We start from the raw sequence: 23106 nt of genomic DNA on the forward strand, positions 1-23106 counted from the left end.
TTCCATGAATCAGTCAATTTCATATTAACGACACTGCTGTCATTTTCATTTAATTGGTTCGTGGTTTTAGTCAAGTATCGCATGACAAATTTATTTCAGTTCTTAAACAACAGATCAACATAATTTCTCACATCCAGGGTCCAGTTACTGAAGCAAAAACTGAGCTTTGATTCTTTGATATAAATCTTGGGTTTTATTACTCCGGAGCTCATTTCATGTTAAAATATATTGGTGCTGGCTCCATGAAGCAATAGCTAGTGGAAAATAATATAACATGTCTTAACGTTTTAAGCTACCCTAGATAAAAATGTTGCAAAAGAATTGTATTGTGTAATTTGTCACGTATTGTATGCAATCACCATAAATATTTTTGTACAGTTAATGGTAAGTCTCTGAGGAGTACTGCCGAACAAAGAGATCCAGGAGTGCAGCTGCATAGTTCCTTGAAACTGGAGCTGCAGGTAGACAGGGTGGTGAAACATTTCACATGCTTGCCTTTATTGGTCAGTGCATTGTGTATAGGAGTTCAGATGTCATGTTGCAGCTGTACAGGACACTGGTGAGGCTATTTTTAGCATACTGCGTCCAATTCTGGTCACCATTCTATTGGAGGGATTTTGTTAAACTCGAGAGGGTACAGAAAAGGTTTACAAGGATGTTGCCACAACTGCAGAGTTTGAGTTATATGAAGAGTTTGAATAGGCTGGGCCTACCTTCCCTGGAGCGTCAGAGGCTAAGAGGTGACCTTATAGAGATTTATGAAATCATGAGGGGCATGGATAGCGTAAATAGCAAGGATCTTTTTCCCAGGATAAGGGAGTCCAAAACTGGAGGGCATTGGTTTACGGTGAGAAAGGAAAGATTTAAAAGGGTTCTAAGCGGCAACTTTTTCATTCAGAGGACAGTGTGTGTATGAAACGAGCTTACTAGAGGAAGTGGTGGAGAAGACTACAATCATAACATTTAAAAGGCATCTGGATGGGTATGTAAAAATGAAGGGTTGAGGGGGATTTGGACCAAATGTTGGCAAACAGCACAGTCAGATTGAAATGTTTGGTTGGCAAGGACAAGTTGGACCGAAGGGTCTGTTTCCGAGCTGTATGACTCTATGACTTAAGAAATTTAGTTATACAAGATGTTCTATTAATAAATCTGTACTGGAATTCCTTACAGGTCAAGTGACTTAATTGTCTCTTGAATTTTTTTTAATGTCTTCACAGAATGTGGACATCACTGGCATGGTCAACGTTTACTGCCTATCCCTACCACCCTGGAGAATCTGACACCAAGTTGCTCTCTGGAACCAATGCAATCTACTGATAATTGATATACTTACAGCACTGCTAAGAATGGCCATGAGAAATAGCAATATAATTCCAAATCAGGATGGATGTGGCTCAGAGTCTCTTTCAGACGGTGTTCCCATGTATCTGCTGGCCTGGTCCTTCTAGGTTGCAGTACTCATGGATTCGGAAGGTGTTTAAAGAGCTTTATATAGAGTTACTGAAGGTTAGATTTTTGCAAGATGAACTGCTACCATTGTGAACCAATGGTAGAAACGAAAGCTTCACTTGATAGATTCGGTGCCAAGCTGGTACTATTGTGATAGGGATTGATGGTAATACTTTAAAGGTGGATGCCAGAGTGAAATCTGGCTTATAGATCACACATCTAATTTTTGAGAAGAAAGCAGAGTTAACGTGGAGTCCGGCGACTCTCCATAAAGTTCACAAGTAGAAGAGACCATTTTTAGGCAGATTACAGAAATCTGCAAGACAAGTGGAGCTCTGATAGTTGGTGATTTCAATTACCTTAGGGTGCTGAATCTGGTCTTAGAAAATGAGGCAGGCTCAGTGGAGAACGTCAGAATGGGGGAGCATTTAAAAAATAGCGATCATGACATGATAAGTTTCAATATTAATTTGGAAAAGGATTTATTTTTAAAAAAAAAAAATCAGTCCATGGTCAAGATTCCAGACTGAAAAAGGGCAGATTTTAGAGGTCTAAAAGTTCAAATGGAGCACGCTGATTGGAAGTGCTTTTTAATGGATAAAACAGCAGATGGAAAAATGGGAGAATTTCAAAAGGGAGATGAATAGGGTGGAAGTTAGGTACATATCCATGAGAAATAAATACGGGTTATCCAAATCTAGAGTACCCTGGATGATGAGGAAATAAGGAAGTAAAAGGAGGCCATGAATTGCATACCAGAATAATAGCCATAGAATCTGGAAGAGTATCTCCAATGCAGGAGTGAGGCTAAGATTGGAATAAGGAAGGCGAAGAGGAAGCATGAGAAAAGAATGGCAGGCTGCACGAAAACAAATAGTAAAATGTTCTTCAAAAATACATTAAATGTGAAAGATAAGTGAAGTACAGAGTGGTGATATAGTGATAGATTTTTTAAGAAGTGCTAAAATGGCTGGTGGCATTCCAGATAGACAAGTCATCAGGCCCACATGGAATGCATCCTAGATTGCTAAAACAGTTAAAGGAGTAAATCGGGGAGCCATCAATAGAAATTTTCCAGGCCTGTCTGAACAAAAGATTAGTGGAGACTGGATGATCGCAAATATGAACCATTGTTTAAGAAAAGGACAAAGGATAATCTAGGAAACTACAGACCTGTCAGCTGGACATCAAAAGTGCGAAAGCTGGTGGAGGCCACATCACAGGATCAGGTAAATGTACTCTTCGAGAAAAATAAGTTAATACCAGACTACCAACATGGCTTTGTCAAGTGGACTCACGTCTGACAAATTTAATCATGTTCTTCGACATAGTGACATAGGTAGTGGAAGTGGGTAGTGCTGTGGATATCTCATTGTATATTGTTATATATTTGGACTTTCAGAAAACATTTGATATGGTGCCACATAGCAGGTAGGTTAGCAAATTAGAAACGTTTGGGATTGATGGGTCCTTAGCAGCATAGATTAGAAGTTGGCTAAGCATCAGAGGAGCAGGAAGGCTGACGTTTCGGGCCTAGACCCTTCTTCAGAAATGGGGGAGGGGAAGAGGGTTCTGAAATAAATAGGGAGAGAGGGGGAGGCAGATAGAAGATGGATAGAGGAGAAGATAGGTGAAGAGGAGACAGACAGGTCAAAGAGGTGGGGATGGAGCCAGTAAAGGTGAGTGTAGGTGGGGGGGTAGGGAGCAGATAGGTCAGTCCAGGGAGGACGGACAGGTCAAGGGGGCGGGACGAGGTTAGTAGGTAGGAGATGGGGGTGGGGCTTGAGGTGGGAGGAGGGGATAGGTGGGAGAAAGAACAGGTTAGGGAGGTGGGGACGAGCTGCGCTGGTTTTGGGATGCGGTAGGAGGGGGGCAGATTTTGAAGCTTGTGAAGTCCACATTGATACCATTGGGCTGCAAGGTTCCCAAGCGGAATATGAGTTGCTGTTCCTGATACTAGGATTGAGGAACTTTAGATACAAGGAAAGATGAGAGAGATGGGCCTTCTTCTCCTTGAAGCAGAGAAGGTTAAGGGCTTATCTTATTGATGTGGAGGTGCTGGTGTTGGACTGGGACGGATAAGGTTAGAAATCACACGACACCAGGTTATAGTCCAACAGGTTTATTTGAAAACACAAGCTTTTGGAGCTTCAGTCCTTCTGAAGTGTTCCTGTTGGGACTATAATCTGGTGTTGTGTTGGATATATAACCTATTGGACTACAACCTGGTATTGTGTGATTTCTGACCTTAGCTTATTGACGTTTTCAACATTATGAACAATTTGGACAGGGTGAGAAGGATTTGTTTCCATTTGTCAGTATGTCAGTAACTAGGGATCACAATTTCAAGATTTTCAGCAAGAGAGCGAGGAGTAAGATGAAGAGAAACTTCTTTACTCAGGGAGTTCTTAAGATTTGGAATGCGCTGCCCGGGAGAGTGGTGGAGACAGATTCCATAGGAGGTTTCAAAAGAGAGCTGGATATATTTGGAAGCGATTAAGTTAGAGGGCTATGGAGTTAGGGCTGGAGTCAGACCTGCTGGATTGCTCTTTCAGGAGCCAGTACAGACATGATGGGTCAAATTGCCTCTTCCTGTCCTGTAAAATTACATGATTCTATCTTCACAACAGCTGCAAATGTTCTTCAGCAACACAACACAAGTTTATGACACAAAGAAAACAAAAAGAGCGAGAAGACGGGGACAGAGGAAAAACAGGGAGACCGGCTAAAGATCTTAAACACAGACAGCAAAACATCTCAGCCGTTTCTCATCACTATATTAAAAGACACAATCCCAGAGCAATTTCACTGTCACAGCTTTCTAAATTTTGGCATTGTAGTTTTCCTGTTGTTTTCCTTTGGATTGTTGAGGTTGTTTATTTTTGTTGATTCATTTCCAAGTCCATTGACACAATTCTTTCAATTCTGAGAGCCTGAACTTTCTCCGTTCTATCAATTTGAAGATTTCTATCCAAACTCTCCTGGCTCAGAAGCTCAACAACAAACACTTCAGCTCAGGCAAGTGACTACCCTGAAATGACTTGATTTTCTGCTTGGAGAAACTGTTCTACCATCTGAACTGAATTCTAGTTTGAGTTTAGAACAGAAAGTCTCCAAATTAACTGCCCTAATAGGTTTACCGTGCTGGTCATAAACTGCAATATACACATTGTATTAATTAACACCACAGGGGTTCGCTCAGGCAGTCACATGATTTCTTAGAACTCATTTAAGTCACTGCTCCAAATGAACTTTAACCTTTTGGGGAAAAAACCTTCACAAAACATAACCACATCCATCCGTACTTTGAAATCTGAAGCCAACAATAATAATATCCCCTCCAAGTTGTGTGCAAGTACAGCCACTCCAAGGCTCTGTGCATGGCAATTAGCATCATCAGCTGATCGCGGCACTCATTTCTAGTTCTGAAAGCCACTGCTGCGCAAACACCTTGGAGGTTCACACAGCCAAAAAGAAAATTAGAGAGAACACTAACCATACACGTTTTCAACAATGTATCAAGCTTTGAGTATTACTGCAGCTGCGCTCACCAGATAAATGGAGAATTTTCCATCACAGACTTTGTGTTTTGTAGATGCTGGATAAGCACTGAGAAGTCAAGAAGCGAGTTTTCACTGCAGGATTCCTAGCTTCTGCCATGTTCTTGCAGCCACAGTATTTACATGACTGGGCATGTTCTAATTCTGGCAAAAGGTAACCTTCAGAATGTTGATACTGCGGGAGTGAGCCATGTTAATGCCACTCAGTGTCATGGGGAGATGGTTAAAATTTTATTACCGTGGATGGACATTCACAGCACAGAAGTGCACAGCAATGTTATTTGCAACTTGTCAGCCACACACAAATGTTGTCCAGATCTTTGAGCACATGGACTTTACTAAAGCCTTTGACAAGGTTCTGCATGGTAGACTTCAGTAAAGCTAGATCATATGGAATTTAAGGAGAACTTGTCAACTGGATCCAAAATTGGCTCGATTGTACGAGACAGAGGGTGGTGGCGGAGGGTTGTTTTTCAGACTGGAGGCAGGTGACCAGTGCTGGGTCCATTGTTGTTAGTCATTTACGTAAATGATTTGGATGTGAATTTAAAAGAAATGGTTAGTAAGTTTGCCATGACATCAATGGCCTATAGAAGGCTTCTAGGTTTCTTTCCAGGTTAGCTACCAGTCTCTTCTTAAATGGACTCTTTCTACTGTGTTATTTGCTTTATCTACTCTGCTTGGAACCTTCAACAATCAGCCTGATTCTAGTTTTTCCTCATCCAACTGACATCTGCCATAAACACACTTTTGCTCTTAAACAATCAAGGAGTAATATTGGATTTGAAGCGTTAACTGTTTTTCTCTGCCCACAGATGATGCCAGAACTGTTGAGTTTTTCTAGCACTCCGTTTTTAATTCTTGCCCCTCCCTTTTCTTCTACCTGACAATTCCATCTGAGATTTAGATAAAATTCCCTTCATTGCAACTACTTCACATTCTTGCATCTTCTTCCGAAAATATAGCCAAATAGATTCCATCCAAGGCTCCTTTGGGGTACACAACTCTGTCCAACATCACAACATTCTCCTTAATCAATGCTATCATTCTACCCTATTCCCAGCCTTCCTGACTACAGTATATGCACGGTCCTGCCCTGGTCTCCATCACAGACACAACATTACATTACATTACTGTATGGCTATCTGCACCTGCATCTCATTAATCTTACTTACTGCTTGATGCGCATTGAGAAACACGCTCAGTAATTTAGTCTGTATACTCCCCACCTTACACATAACCAAACTCAACTTTAATGCTATCCGTTTTTCCCAGTATTTTGTGCACCTTGGTTTTCCTCTCTCATGTTACCTCCTTCTTCCCAACATATCTGCCACATTAGCTTAAATCCTGTCCAACAACAGGAGCAAACCAACAACAAAGTTAATCCTGATTCATTTTGGTGCAATCCGTTGGACTTGTACAGATTCCAACTCGCCCAGAACTGATCCCAGTGTCCCAGAAATCTAAATCTCTCTCCTACATGATCAATCCAGCCATGCATTCATCTGCTTAAATCTCTGATTTAATACTCATTTATCTTGTTTCCCCAAATTGTGGTTCTGGTCCTTTAATGAAAATAACACAGCAACCTCAGGCAAAGAACAGTCCTGTAGTTAAATGCAAATATCTTTAAGACGCTGAGCTGCACCACTCCATTCTTAGTTTGGTGAAAAATGATATTTCTGTTTCACTACTGACAAGTACTGAATACCATGGCTGTATTTGCTCAGCAGATACAAACTAAACATATCACAGATATTCAAAGTACTGATCAGTCATCAATAGTGTCTTTTAATATAATGTTAATCATTGACAATCAACCTTGCTGGCACTGTAAGTTAACATTATGTTTAGGTTTGAACTTTTCAGGCTTTTACAAAGGTCGATTTTATTTTTAAAGAAGAAGAAAACTGATTTGTATTTATGCCATTTTTCCTCCAGTCTTGTTTTTCTTTTCTATCCATGCTTCGTTATCTGACTTGTTATTGGGTTCAACCCTTTTCACAATCCTTGAACCTCATTAAGGATATAACCTATCCGGTGCCCTGTTCACTCATGTTTCAATGAACCTTCTTCCGTCACTGGACCAAGACCGGGTTGCATTTTCAGCACCTTCTTGCACATATTTATGAACTGAAGGGTGCAAAGATAGTTTTAATTAACAGATCCTCTTAGATGACCTGCTACAGCAAATTCCGGACCAATATTTGTATATTATACATTAATATGCTTTTTCAAAAAAAAATCAGAATGCTTTTTTTCTATTTTGTCTAATTCAGAAGACTCAAAGCTGTTATTTCCTACCTCTGAATCCATTAGCAGGTCCACGATACCCATTCATTCCTCCTCGCGCGTTGCGTGGGCCACCACGTGACACACCCCTGCTGTTGTAGAAAGCCTGTCCTGTACGTGCAAAGCCTGTATTCTGTTGAGGCTGTTGAGATAGTTGCTGATGCGTTGCTCCAGCAGGGTGTGTTTGGTCTTGAGATGCATGGTAAGGGCTAACCACTATGCAGGGAAGAAATAAACAGCAGCTCGGTACCATGTAATTTAAAATAAAATCTACAAGTCTCTAAAACAGAACTAAAAAGGAACTATGTAACTAATTTCATTCATTGTGTAAAACATGAATGGCTTTAATAAAATATATTTAAAATTGGTTTAAATCAATTTAAAGATTGGATCAGGCAGATAAAGCAGAATTAATTCCTTGGCGGGAGAGTTAAGCCTTTCAGAGATGGCGTTAGAAATTACCTCCTCCATAAATGCTAGCGTAAATTTATAACTTTCCGTAAGATCATAAGACCATAAGAAATAGGAACAACAGCAGACCATTGGCCTCTCAAGCCTGTTCTACCATTCAGTAGGATTATCTGACATACCTCAAGTCCACTTTCCTCCTTTTTCCCCACAACCCTTGATTCCCCGAGTACCGATCAAGGATCTATTTCAGCATAAAAAAAACACAAGGACTTTGCCCCCACAGCTCTCTGTGCCAAGGAGTTCCAAAGTCTCTCAACCCTCTGAAGAAATTCCTCCTCATCTCAGTGTTAAATTGGCACCTGTTTATACTGAGACCAGGCCCTCTGGTCCTAAACTTGTCCATGAACAAAACAAAAACATAATTAGCATTATGGTTTTCCACATCATTGTTAATTAAGAAACATCAAAATAAGTGAATTAAGGGTATGCAGTAAAATTTCTTTCCCTTCCCCCAAATCAGTGATTCAATTGCACAGATTTCTCAATGTTGGTGTTAACTTTTCCATGGCTGAAATAATGATCTTGCCCAACAAAATATATGCTTAGCTCTCTTCCCACTTAGCCCAAATACTGAATCATAGAATGGTTACTGCACACAGGATGTCGTTATGGCTGCACTGGCTCACTGAAGGAGCAATTCACCAAGTGCCACTTTGCTGGGTTTTCTCCCCCCCAGCAGATTTGCACATTTCAACTCCTCAGATGATCAGTTACCTTTGAAAGCCTCAACTGATCAGGTCTCCACCACCAAGTCATGCAATGGATTCCAATTCCTAACCAGTCTCGAGTCTTCCCTTATGCTGCCATTGCTTCTTTTGACCTTAAATCTGCTTCTGCTTGAGTCTAGATCAATTGTAAATGCTACACTGGGGTTCATATACTTATCATAGGGAAGGGTATTACAGGGGAGAACCACAGTTAAGATACACAGCACCACGATGTAACTGAATAACATAAAGGCTTGAGGGATTCAATGCGCTCCTATTCCAAGGATTCTCTCAGTGACAGAATACCCAATTCATTTTAAAATTTTAAGAAAGCGAAACATATGACCAAAGGTCAGAATGTTTTTGCTTTGGCTCACAGGATGAAATCACACAACTGCATGGGCTCAACGTTTTAACATTAAATCCTACTACAACCATTTTCATCAGTCGGGTGATATCATCCAGTTCTGTGACTAGAAACTACACAGTTCAACTCAATTCAGTGGCCAAGAGTATCACTGATCTTAGCCATCAAGTTGGCACATCGACAGTAACCAATGAGATGTTTGTGCAGTGTCTTAGGGAAGGTAACTTCCAATACCACACGATTGTTTCAAAACTTCACTCCATCAAAAAAGTTTTGAAACCATAATGTTAGATACATTTTTCTTCCAACTCCATCACTCCCCCACTTCTATTTTTGGTATGAAGTTCTCAGTTTGGAAATCTTTCAGCACTCTCTCAGATCTCCCATGTCTCAGCCTGGACTGAAATTGGTGGGTGACGACCATGAGGAGACATCCCAAAATTCAGCCACAAACAGTTCTAGCATTTAATGGCCAATGATCACAGCAGGTATACTGGTCAATTTATCTCATGCCTAAAGCAGGCAGAAAAATACTCAGAACATAACAGAAGTGTCAGGACTGTTGATGTAGAAGACTAAATAACTTAGAGCAAACTTAAGAGCTTGAAACTCACCAACTGGAAATACTGAAACTGAACACAACTGTTTAAGACAAAAACAAAGATCACAAAAAATGAAAATTCGTGGGAAACAAAATTAAGATCTCAAGGCATTAAGAATTGAACAGGACATGATCTTGCACACCCTTTACCAGATGGCAGGCCAGAATTTTCTATCAAGTAGTCTAAGATTATGAGTGAATAAACTACCCATACTCTAAGACTCAAAAAAACGAGGAGGAGAATGAGATATTCTGGACAATCTTCAGCCAGAAACCATTTGCCTCTTAATAATCCATGATTGCACTGAAACTATTTTTTTTAGTACAATACATGTTCCCAGTGGTCGCAGTGTTCCAACTTGAATATTTCTCACACTTATCCAAACAGCATGGTGCCTTTAAGAACCTGAGTGCCAACTACAACTTTAGTGGAATCTTTTTTGGACAGTATCTTTCAGATCAATATCACCCAGGATCTCAAATATTGAGGGCTTTTGGGCAGCTGCGGTAGGAAACACATTATTGCCCCTGTTCCTCATCAAACAAGCCAGTCGATATGCCTCCATTTTTGATCAGCTACTTTACATACCATGACTCTCATATATACACTCCATCTGTTGATAACAGATTGTAGAGGTCACTTATTATCAACAATCAGAACGAAGATGTTTCAAACTTGTGAAGTATTCTGCTCATTGGAGAATCAAGAGTCTGCCTGGAGAGAACACGTAGACTCAAGAGCAAAGCAATGCAATAGTATGCACTAGGGTAACACAGTGTGAAGCTGGAGGAACACAGCAAACTAGGTAGCATTAGAGGAGCAGGAAAACTGACGTTTCGAGTCAGGACCCTTCTTCAGAAATGGGGGAGGGGAAGGGGGCTCTGAAATCTCAGAGAGGGGCGATTTATTTCAGAGCACCCTTCCCCTCCCCCATTTCTGAAGAAGGGTCCCGACCCGAAATGTCAGCTTTCCTGCTCCTCTGATGCTGCCTGGCCTGCTGTGTTCCTCCAGCTCCACACCACTGTGTTATCTCAGGCTCCAGCATCAGCAGTTCCCCTTACTAGCTCTGAGCATGTACTCGGGGCCTCTTTCTCTAAGAATAATCCACCATTCCTGTTACTATTCCAGTGAATCATTGCTGTAAGCATTGCATTCTCCAGTTTCTCTACGACTGTACAAAAGAGTTTACAAACTTAAAGCATGGCCTAAAGCAGGACTTGCATATCTATTGCTTCTCACACCACTGATAGCCATGTCTTCAGTTATCAAGACTTCCTGAACACTCCTAACGCCTAATTCCAGAACTCCTTCCTTGCAACTTTTGCCTCTCCTCCTTAATTGCAAAAAAGAAGCTATTTTCATTTGTTTTAAAAGCACACTCTGCTTTGTCTGACTAGTTCTGATAGCTTTCTTTGTCCAACCATGCTCATGAAGTATTTTCGGAAATTTTACATTCAAGGCACAACAGGTGAAATTCATACAGAATCAAACTTCACATCAGTCCTGAGCTTTTACGTTTGTTGCTACTCCACATGAAAATGCAACTATCAATTTATCCATGGCTTATTCTACCTGTACTCTTAACATACAGGCTTGATTTTGATGACATCAGCACTATATTGAATGGGATATTTTCAAAACAAATATAGCAGTTCAAAAGTCTTGTGGGCCATGAACCAAACAATTTTCAACCATGATCTTTAACAGCATGGTCCAGCATATGTTTTATTCCATCCATGGCACCAAGACAGGTTAACATAGCTGGCTCAAAGACAAGAACAGGAGTGCACATCAGGAGGAGCAAGCATATAAAAAAGGTTCCAACATTGTGAAGCTACAAAGAGGACAACATGCAGGCCAAGCAGAGTATCTATCAAGCAATGGGTCAAGATGATTGATATCACAACTAGCGATCAGACCAAAGCACAATTGTCCTACAACATCCATGCTCCATAAATATCCACATCCTGAACTAGGAACAGCCAGCACATAGGAGCAAAAGACAAAGCTGAAACACTGGTAACAAATAGCATGTCCAGTGGATGATACACCTCTGAACCACCTCCACACGTTGCCAACGTTACACATGTTCATCTCCAGCCAATTTAATTCACTCCTGATAATGTCAGCAAATAGTTCCAGCAGGACCAACTAAAGCCCCCTGGCAATATCCTGGCAGCACTTTAAGTCTGTGCTCCAAAACAGTGTCCTTAGTCAAACTTTCTCAGTATGGTTGTAACATCAGCATCTATGCACAATCTAATCCACAAATGTACTGTCTACAAGAAACTGGACAAATCCAATCCAGCTGTTACCTCATCAGTCTAAACTCAATCATCAGTCAAATAATAAAAGTTGTCTTCACGCTTGTCTACAAGTTCAGTTTCCGAGCGACTGACTTCACTGGAAACGCTTCAGCGTTAAAGCATAGTGCAAACTTTGATGTCTTATCTGACACCAAGATATACTTCAAACCACATATCACACCACCACGATTTCAAATTTTACACCATCACCCGCACTGGCCTCAGCTCATTTGCTTTTAAAGTCCCCATCCCTTCCTTGGTGATCTACAGAGTTGGAATATTCACTCAATGAACTCATAGCCAGGATCCTAAATTCAATCTGCCATAAACACGAGATGATCCAAACCTCAGCTGCCTGTGTACTTATCTGCACCATTCCCATTCACCTATCAACTCAAGTCACTGATAAGGAATTCCTCTCATTTAAAATTCTCATCCTTGCTTTCAAACCAAATGGCCTCATTCCTCCCTATCACTATAATTTCTGCTCGCCTTAAAAATCAGAGGTCCCTCTATTGGATTAATTCTCAACTTGACCGTTCCTGATTTTAATTGCGCCATCATTTGAGATTGTGTCTTCAACTATCTTGGCCCCAAACTCTGAAGTTCCCTCTCCATACTCTTTAATCCTTCAAAGAACTTCTTGAAAACTACGTCCTTGAACAAGCTTTTGTTCCAACATCTTGTGCAATGTCAAAAGTTATTCATAAATCTGTGAAGTGCCAAGTAGACATTTTATGATGCTAAATGTACTTTAGAAACACATTTTGCTGTTGTTTAATATGGAACCAATTTGAAGAGTTTCAGATTAGAAGAAAGGAGAGAAGGCAAAGAAACCTTAGCTTATAGTGGTAAAACTCTGCAAAGGAAAGAAAACAGCCACATCCAAAGCACAGATTCAAGCTTTCTTCCTCTTTCACTCCTGAGGAAAGTTGCAACTGGAATATTAAACTATTTTTTCCTCTTTACAGCCTGAGCCTCGGTGTGCTTTTGTTTCAGATTTCTGGCATCTCCAACATTTTTTTTACTTTTCCTTTCATTCACTGCAGTACAAAGTACAACAAATATCGAGGTGGAATGAAAAATGATACATTTAGACACCAGTTTAATGTAGCACCAATAAAAATGTCATGGAAACAGAAAACATGTGCACGGGTGAGGCCACCATCGCATTGTGCCCATGCCATCTGAAGAATAGTTCCTGGTGCTACTCTATAATTTTGATGGCTTGAGCACTTCAAGTGCATTTAGTAGTATTTTGGAATGAAATGTGGCTGTCTCTATAAGCGTTTAAAAAAGGTAGTCAGGTCAAGTGCCTTCCAAATGAAAAGATCACAACTCCCCACTGGTTCTACCAATTGCTCAAGAGTATGCACCCTCTGCTAACAGCAATACGTTCTTACTATCAACACTTGTCTGAACTCTTCAATCCTATCTAACTCCATAAAATCTCCCCTCAGACTTCTGAATTCCATAGAAAACGTCAGAGATTTCCCATTTCTGGCTACATCCTCATAAATCTGTTCTGTGTCTGTCCCTTCCAATCATCTTTCCTGTAATGCGGCACGCAAGCTGCTGTCTAACTAATGCTTTAATCTCCGACAATCAGTTATGACTAAAGTTATACATGATACAAACAGCCTGCCTGACAAATGCCCAGAGCTCTCCATACATTAAGCCAAAAAACAGAATGCACGAGCTGTATTTTCTTTGACATGCGCAGATATGTTTTGACAAGTCCATTAATCAACTTAATTTCAGTTCCCAAAGTAGAACTGTGGCACTTGTATTAAGTTAATTCTAAACAATTCTAAATTCTTGAGCATATTTACTGATATCTCCTTGCAACCAAAATAGTGAAAGTTGAAACTAAAACTTGAATATTTCTGACAATAAGTTATTCAGCATCAAAACTTGAATTTGGACAGCAAGTTTCCATATGTAGACAATCAGAAATAGCAGCACAAGAATCTTTGCAGATCGCAAACCCTGACCCAGCAGTTCCTTAAAGATGGAGCTGTCATCATGTCACACAATACTTCCATTCAGCATTGACGGACTTGACAGCATAGCCTTTCCTCGGGGCAATATATGACTGATTAAACCACGACTGAAAATGGAATGACTGGCAAATGAACCTGCTGATATTAAAATGTACTCAACTTAGCCAAAATGCACAGAACTTATATTGTCAAAAATTCAGAAGTGCTTTTCAAGAGCATTTTAAAAAATGACAGTAGCACATTAAAATATTTGGGCAGGTGACAAAAGCTTGCATGAAAATGTAGGTTTAAGAAACATCCTAGGAGGTAAGTGAGGTACAAGTATGAAGTCTTATGGAGAGGGAATTCCAGAGTTTACAGTCTAAGGAAATGAAGGCACAGCCATCACTATTGCAGCAATTAAAATTTGGAAAAGCTCAAAAAGACCACAATTAGGTGGATGCAGCTGTCAGATTACATAGGAATGGATGAGGATATGGAGGATTTTGAAAATGAGGACGGAAGTTGTAAAATCACAACATCACCTGACTGGCAGCCAACATATGTCATCTGCAGAGGTAATATGGGAATGGACCTTATCACTCAACAAAAATGCCACTTCAAAGCTTACTACAGAAAATAGAAGCTCTTGATGTAGAAACAGGATATTAGCATGGATGGTGTATTTGTAGATAACAGGAGGCACTTTAGGGGGAAACTGGTCACTCTAAAGTTGCCAAGATGCACTATTAGTGCCACAAAGAACAGTGCTGGGGCCTGAATTGTTTACAAACTTAACTAACAATATGGTATATCAGCTTGCTGCTGACGCAGAACTAGGTATGAAACTAAGGCGGCAGGTGTCTACAAACTGATACAGATGGTTACGTGACGGTTAATGTGGCACAGCAGCACAGTGATTAGTGCCAAGGACCCAGGTTCGATTCCAGCGTTGGACAACTATCTGTGTAGAGCTTGCACATTCCCCCTGTGTGTGTGAATTTCCTCTGGATGTTCCAGTTTCTGCCCAGTCCAAACATGTTAGGTAGATCAGCTAAGTTAAATTGCCCCACAGTGTGCAGGGCTAGGTGGGTTAACTATAATAAATGTGGCATTACAGAAAGGGCAAGTACAGACTCAACGGGGCAAATGGCTTCTTTCTACACTGTAGGGATTGTGATTCTATTAAGTGATGGGGCAAAAATTTGGCAGAGTACATATTTCTCTTTTTGCATTCATGCCATGTGGGAGTCACTGGGTGGACCAGCATTTATTGCCCATCCCTATTTGAGCTGCCATCTTCAGCTAGTGCAGTTCACTTGATGCAGGTATAGCCACAATTAGGGAAGGAATTCCAGAATTCAACCCAGCAACAGTGAAAGGACAGCATATATTTCCAAGTTAGGATGATGAGCTGCTTCTTAGGGCACTTGGTTGATAGTGCTCCCATGTATCTGCTGCCCTTCTTCCAATATAGTCATAATCGAGGGGTGAAAGGTGCCATCTCAGGAATGTGGTGAATTTCCACAGTGCACCTTGCATATGGAATACACTGTTGCTTCAGAATGTCAGTGGTGGAGGAAATGAATACTTCTGGATGTGGTACCAAACAGATACTTTGTCTTGGATGAAGTCCAGCTCCGCGTGTACTGTTGGAGCTCCACTCATCCAAGCTAGCAGGTAGTGTTCCATCATGCTCCTGTCTTGTGCCTTACAGATGATGCTCAGGCTTTGGAGAATTAGGAAGCAAATTATTCACTGCAGGATTCCTAGCCTGAGACCTACTTTTGTAGTCATAGCATTTATATGATTAGTTCAGTTCAGTTTCTGTTTCAAGTGTTGCTGTGGAGGACCTTCATTAGAATGCATCTGGAGCACTGTTGACAGTTTTCATCTTCTTAATTAAGGAAGGATGTAACTGCCTTACAGTTGATAAAATGTTCACCCAAAAGGGAAGATTGACCAGGCTGGCCTGATACCAATGAAAGTTTAGAAGAACAACAGCTGATCTCATTGATACATTTAAGATCTACGACAGGTCTTGACAAAACGTATAATGAGTGGACGATTCTCTTTTGGGCATCTAGAATTAGGGGACTGTTTAAAAATTAGAAGCCTTCAACTTAAGATTGAAATGGAAGGGATCCCCCCCATTCAGCAAGTTGTTGTCTGTGCAAGTTTTGGAGGCTGGTCAGTGAACATATTTTCAGGTGAGTTGGATGGATCTTTGATTGACAAGGAGTCGAGTGTTAAATGGGAGCAGACTGCTAAGTGAAGTCAAACCCACAATCAAATCAACCTTGATCTTATCAAATTAATGGATCAAATGGCTTAGTCCATTCCCTAATTCTTGTGATGTTATGACTGGTAATAATTTAAGACGATGGTGGCAGAAGTTTGAATGACATCAGGTTTACAGAAGTTGGAACATGGGTGACAGAATATAAAATAAACAGCCAAACTTTGAGTCAAGCGCGGCATGAATATTTATACTTTGTCCAATTCAGACAAATTACCTAAATTTAACACATTTTCATACTCTTAAAATTACAACCTTTACAACATTCAAAACAAATGAAAGTCGTCGCCATTATCTGGAAGGTTATCTTACCAGTTGTAAGTGTTTCCTGCTGCAATTCAGGTTGCTCTACTTGATGCTGAGGCTGGCTGCTAAAACCTTGGCTGTAGCTGGGCTGATATGGACTCTGTTGCTTGAGGGTGTCAGGGTCACTGGCAGGAGGCACTGGCGCATTCATATTAAACACCTTTAAATAGAATGTTGGAGGTGATAAAAAGGGAACAAGTGTCAGAAGCGAGAACTAGCTCTACTGGATCCAAAAAACCGCACTTTCATACAATCACTTTGGGTAGTACTCAAATCATTTTTTTTCTATACACGTATTGCATTAGTCCAACCAAAAAATAGTTAACTTGCAGAAATCTATTTGGAAGTAGAAATAGGTCAGAAAAAGTCGTCATCACAAATATTTTAAAATTAAATTTGTATTTTCAAACAAAACTTGATTTAGTCAACAACTCGATTTAAAAATATATTCAAAGATATAATTTCTGCAGGCTTTAAAATTGACACCCAAGATAAGCCAATTAAAAGATCATAAAAATCTAGATCAAAGGTTGGCAGGCAAAGGAAGGGAAAAAGAGACAGAATCATCTTCTCGTCCCATATGGTGGGCTGGCCAAAACAGTATTATAACATTCACCCCTCTCTCTCTCTCCATCAGGTTAGTTGGCTTGAAGATTTTTCTGAAAGCTGGCAGACAGAGGATGATTAGAAAGACAGTCCAAACTGGTTTAGTACTAATCCAAAACCAGGAACAACTCTATCTGATCAAAAAGATATACCCTTCAGGAACTTGTACTTCTGTTGCAGAGAGGTGGTGGGTGGAAGGGCTGTCATTCAACAACTGCTACAAGATACAGGCTCTAAAAACAAGTGGTTATGTTCCAGCCACTGCCAATCATTGTGATTTACGTGTCCATCCACAAATGACGCAGAGTAAGATGAGCGAAACTGCTGATGCGTCCAAAGTCTATCCAACATTCATTCGAGAAGAGATTGGGAATGGTGGCTTACAATCGATAAACTCTTGATACCATGTTTTCATACAATAACACAAAGCTGACTTTTATAATAATAACTGTGATTGTAACAATGGCTGAAAGCTCAGATTGGGTCAAATATGACGAAACAGACATTGTGCAGAGTCTGGTTCGTCCTCAGGTGGCTGGGAGAAGATTAAATTGGTCATGAGGGGGCAGAGTTTATGGTAGGTTCAATGGCCAGTCTTCCCAGCCCTCAAATGAAGGAAATCTCTGCGCATCCACTAAATGCCAAATAAGCACCATGATAATTCAGAATCAGTGGGTGAGGTAAAAACTGGGCGTTGTCAGAGCATATGTGGAAATCAACAATGTTTTCAGATGATTGCAAGCTGCAGAACCTAAGAAAAAAATAGGAGGGATTGTAAGATAGATCTTCATGGCAACATGACACTTAATTGAAAGGTCATGGGAAGTGATGATGGTTATTCTTCGAATTAAATTACTAAGAATAGAAATAGTAGCGTGGAGACCCACGGACTGCATCATCATGGAAATGCAACAGAGAAAGCTGTAATGATCATCCATGTCAAAGGGTGGAGAGAGACTGAGAAGAAGAAGGAGGGATAAGTTTGCTTGTCAGTCACTTGGGATCCATTTGAAATTAAATAATAAGAGTTGTTTCATTACTCCTGAAGGATCAAAAAATTTATTTCCTTTAAAACATTAATGGGACATGGGCTCAGCCAGGATTAATTGCCCATCCCTGATTGCCCTTGAGAAGGTGATAGTGAGCTACATTCTTGAACTGCTGCAGACCGTTTGGTGTAGATTACACACATCGCCGTGTAAGGAGTTACAGGATGTTTCACCAAGCAACAGTGAAGGAACAACTATGTAATCCACTCAACAGACTGACTTGGAGGGGAACTTTATGGTGGCTATGTCTCCGTGAATTTGCAGACCTTGTCCTTTTAGATGGTAGTGGTCCTTGATTTAGAAAATACTGTTCCAGGAGCTTTGGTCAAATTCAGCCATGCATCATGTAGATTAGACACACTGCTGCTCTTAAGCATTGGTGATGGAGAGATTCAGTTTTTGCAGATGTGAGGCAAATTCAACAGGCTGCTTTCTTCTGGACATTGTCAAGCTTCTTGACTGTTGGTGGTGGTGCAGTCCTCATCCAGACAAGTTGGGTATATACCATCACATTCATAGGATATAGAGTTCACAGAATCCCTACAGTGTGGAAACAGGCCCTTTGGCCCAACAAGTCCACACTGACCCTCAGAGCATCCCACCCAGACCCATCCCGCTATAACCCACAGAACCTACACATCCCTGAACAGTATGGGCAATTTAGCATGGCCAATCCACCTAGGCTGCACACCTCTGGACAGTGGAAGGAAACTGGAGCACCTGGAGGAAACCCACGCAGACATGGGGAGAATGTGCAAACTCCATAGAGACAGTGACCCGAGGGTGGACTCGAACCCAGGTCCCTGGTACTATGAGGCAGCAGTGCTAACCACTGAGCCACCATGCCGCCCCATTCTTGACTTGTGCCTTGTAGATGAGGGACAAATTTTGAGAGTCAGATGGTAAGTTATTCGCTGAAGGATTCTTAGCCTTTGACCTGCTTTTTCAGTCACTGGAGTTATTTCGCTATTCAACTTCAGTTTATAGTAAGTGGTAACTCAAAGGATGGGCAATTCAGTGATGGTAATGCCATTGAACATCAAGGGGCAATGGTTAAATGCTTTCTTGTTGAAGATTGTCTTTGCTTGACACTTTTGTCACGAGAATGCTTCTTGCCAATTCAGCCCAAGCATTGGACATGGTCTAATCCAGTATCTGAGGAATCAGCAAGGGTGATGAACATTGCACAGTGAACATTTCCACTTCTGACCTTATGATGGAGGAAAAGTCACTGATTTGCAAATACTTTTTTTGTTAATCTTTGTATTTTGGATTGTGGACTGAAATGTGACAAGAACTGTTTTAAAAACTAAGGATTGCTTCACTTTTTAAAAGCATGTAACCTGACACTCATTGTAAGTACTATTTATCCAACTGCTTTTCATGTAGTGGTGAAAGCCCAGTCTGTAGCCAAGCTCAAGCCAAGTGGTGTTACCACATGAATCATTAGCTAGCACGAAACTGATCGGTTTGTGTAATAAGTTATCAGTGACAAAGGCCTTTTGCCTGTCAAATGATTGGCTCTCGGGTAGCTGAACAGCTCAGGGGTATGACTGTTTAGGCAGAAATCATCAGATCTCTGGAGTAGGAGGAGCTGTTTCTGCTCTGCAATAAAATGCATCACAAGCCTTAAAATAGCCATTTTTGTTTTCCCCTCAGCATTTGCTGCAAGCATAGCTCTTAACAAGTAAGCCAGAAGTTTCATAAATTTTAACTGACCACTGTGTGCTTTCTACAAGCAAGGTTCAGTATCTGGAGAAGGAAAACGATGGAGCAGCACATCCCGACAAGCGAAAAGGATCATTTCAGCAGACCCTGTGAACAGGGACCATTGAACAGTTTTCCCAGTCTTTCTCCCCAGTTCTTATTACATTTCTCCCTTGTCCGCCTGTTTTGTGTGCTTGTTTGTGAAGGGGTTGTAAGTGGGTCCAAGTTTTAACAAGTACACTTACGGACTGACAGTTCATAATTATTTATCTGTAGCTAGAATCTATTTATCTATTTATAAATAGCAATTCTTGCTTAGTACAGAAATCTGGTCCATGCTTTCTGTCAATCTGGCTCTAAACAACTGGTAAATTGAGGAGAGATAGTAGGAACTGCCGATGCTGGAGAATCTGAGATAACAAGGTGTAGAGCTGGATGAACACAGCAGGCCAGGCAGCATCAGAGGAGCAGGAAAACTGACGTTTCGGGTCGAGACCCTTCTTCAGAAATGGGGGAGGGGAAGGGGATTCTGAAATAACTGGGGTGGGGTGAGGGTGGTGGGGGGAGGCGGACAGAAGATGGATAAAGATGATAGGTGGAGAGGAGACAGACAGGTCAAAGAGGTGGGGATGGAGCCAGTAAAGGTGATGTAGGTGGGGAGTTAGGGAGGGGATAGGTCTGTCCAGGGAGGATGGACAGGTCAAAGAGGCGGGATGAGGCTAGTGGGTAGGAGATGAGGGTGGGGCTTGAGGTGGGAGGAATGGTTAGGCAGGCGGGGCTGGTTTTGGGATGCAGTCGGGGGAGGGGAGATTTTGAAGCTTGTGAAGTCCACATTGATATCCTTGGGCTGCAGGGTTCCCAAGCCTTCGGGTGGCATCATTGTGGCAATGCAGGAGACTCAGGATGGACATGTCGTCCAAGGAGTGGGAGGGGGAGTTGAAACGGTTTGCGACTGGGAGGTGCAGTTGTTTGTTGCGAACCGAGCGTAGGTGTTCCACAAAGCGGTCCCCAAGCCTCCGTTTGGTTTCCCCGATGTAGGAGGCGGCCACAACGGGAACAGCAGATACAGTATACCACATTAGCAGATGTGCAGGTGAACATCTGCTTGATGTGGAAAGTCTTTTTAGGGCCGAGGATGGGGGTGAGGGGGGAGGTGTAGGGGCAGGTGTAGCACTTACTGCGGTTGCAGGGAAAAGTGCCGGGGGTGGTGGAACTGATGGGGAGTATGGAGCAGACAAGGGAGTCACGGAGAGAGTGATCCCTCCGGAAAGCAGATAAGGATGGGGAGGGAAAAATGTCTTTGGTGGTGGGGTCAGATTGCAGATGGCGGAAGTGTTGGAGAATGATGTGTTAGATCCGGAGGTTGGTGGGGTGGTACGTGAGGACGAGGGGGATTCTGTTTTGGTTGTTATTGCGAGTAGGGGGTGTAAGGGATGAGTTGCAGGAAATGCGAGAGACACGGTCGAGGGCGTTTTTGACCACTGTGGAGGGGAAGTTGCGGTCCTTGAAAAACAAGGATGTCTGGGAGTGGAATGCCTCATCTCGGGAGCAGATGCGGCGGAGGCAAAGGAATTGGGAATAGGGGATGGCATTTTTGCAAGAAGGTGGGTGAGAGGTGGTGTATTCTAGGTAGCTGTGGGAGTCGGTAGGCTTGAAATGGATATCGGTTTCCAGGTGGATGCCAGAGATAGAGACAGAGGGGTCCAGGAAGGAGAAAGAGGTATCAGAGATGGTCCATGTGAACTTAAGATTGGGGTGGTAGGTGTTGCTGAATTGGATGAACTGTTCGAGCTCCTCGTGGGAGCACGAGGCGGTGCCGATACAGTCATCGATGTAACAGAGGAAGAGGTGGGGGATAGGGCCAGTGTAGCTACGGAAGAGGGATTGTTCCACGTATCCTACAAAGAGGCAGGCATAGCTTGGGCCCATGCGGGTACCCATGGCCACTCCCTTTGTCTGTAGGAAGTGGGAGGAATTGAAGGAGAAGTTGTTAAGGGCAAGGACAAGTTCGGCTAAGCGGATGAGGGTATCAGTGGAGGGGGACTGGTCAGGCCTGCAGGACAGGAAGGAGCGGAGGGCCTTTCGGCCATTGCATGGGGAATGCAAGTGTATAGGGACTGGACGTCCATAGTAAAGATGAGGTGCTGGGGACCAGAGAATTGGAAGTTTTGGAGGAGGTGGAGGGCGTGGGTGGTGTCACAGACGTAGGTAGGGAGTTCCTGGACCAAGGGGGAGAAAATGGAGTTGAGATAAGTGGAGATGAGTTCGGTGGGGCAGGAGCAGGTGGAGACAATGGGTCGACCAGGGCAGTCAGGTTTGTGGATTTTGGGAAGGAGACAGAAGCGGGCGGTGCAGGGTTGGGGAACGATGAGGTTGGAGGCTGTGGGTGGGACGTCACCTGAAGTGATGAGGTTGTGGATGGTCTGGGAGATGATGTTTTGGTGGTCGGGGGTGGGGTCATGATCAAGAAGGCGGTAGGAGGAGGTGTCAGAGAGCTGGCGTCTGGCCTCGGCGATATAAAGGTCAGTTCGCCAAACTAGAGGTTAATTTTGAGGTTAATTCTGCTTTGCTGCAGTTGGTCCAGTGTTTCATGGATCCCATTCAAGCTGATTGACCTGCTTGAACTATGTCCCACTTTGCATAATGACTGTGGCATAACATGATGGAAGGTATTCTCAAGAGTGAAGACGGAACTTTGCATCCATAAGGACCAAGTCAGTTGACACTGCGCCTGTGTGCTTCCCTCACTCCACTTGACAAAGGAGCAGCGCTTCAAAAGCTTGTGATTTCAAATAAACCTATTGGACTATAACCTGGTGTCGTCTGACTTCTGACTTTGTTCGCCCCAGTCCAACACCTGTACCTCCACTCCACTCTTACCAATACTATCATGGACAGGTACATCTGCAGCAGGCAGACTGGTGAGAATGAGGTCAACTGTGTTCTTTCCTTATAGGATCCCTTACCACCTGCCAGATACCCAGACAAGCAGCTGTCTTTTAGGACTTAACCAACTCAGTCAGTGATGGTGCTGTCAAACCATTCTTGGTAATGGACACTGAAGTCTTCCCTCTCAAGTACTCCGGGCGACATTTTCACGTTCATTGTTGCCTTGAGTTGGTATTCATGTTGAGCACCAGTTGATCAGCCAAGATAGGTTGGACCAGAGAAGTTTCCTGCCACTGCACTGACACAGCAAATCAATGACATATCCATCTGCAACCTGTGCTTTGAACAGGAAGTACGAGCCGACATGGCACATGTGCTAGTGACGCCCAACAACCATTCTGCACACTCAATCTACTGGCGTTGCACTCCCCAACCCCTCTTAAGACTCCCTCACACTCGCTGCTATCCTCCCTCACTCCTGGGGATGGGGAAGTGCAAGAGACAGATG

At 42.3% G+C, this 23106-nt stretch overlaps 1 protein-coding gene and 1 long non-coding RNA gene across 4 annotated transcripts in view; one reads left to right on the forward strand and one right to left on the reverse strand.

Annotated features, from left to right (window-relative positions):
• The window catches only part of LOC109936200, a 45757-nt gene extending 28182 nt beyond the window's left edge, over positions 1-17575 (forward strand). For 2 of the 3 annotated variants that reach the window (XR_007263953.1, XR_007263954.1), the window contains exons 3-4: positions 1221-2681; positions 4083-5503. This is a non-coding gene — a long non-coding RNA (uncharacterized LOC109936200). Of the gene's footprint in view, positions 1-1220; positions 2682-4082; positions 5504-16984 lie in introns of those variants that run through there. The other variant, XR_007263955.1, reaches the window with a different exon arrangement.
• Positions 1-23106, reverse strand: part of caprin1b (cell cycle associated protein 1b) — a 102871-nt gene that overhangs the window by 20697 nt on the left and 59068 nt on the right. The window contains exons 14-15 of the mRNA XM_048606923.1: positions 16354-16507; positions 7320-7523 (exon numbers count right to left, since the gene is read on the reverse strand). Of these exons, the coding sequence (XP_048462880.1) occupies positions 7320-7523; positions 16354-16507 (358 nt within the window). The remainder of the gene's footprint in view (positions 1-7319; positions 7524-16353; positions 16508-23106) is intronic.

The sequence above is a fragment of the Rhincodon typus genome, chromosome 17, assembly GCF_021869965.1.
Source record: "Rhincodon typus isolate 14 chromosome 17, sRhiTyp1.1, whole genome shotgun sequence".
Taxonomy (NCBI): Eukaryota; Metazoa; Chordata; class Chondrichthyes; order Orectolobiformes; family Rhincodontidae; genus Rhincodon; species Rhincodon typus.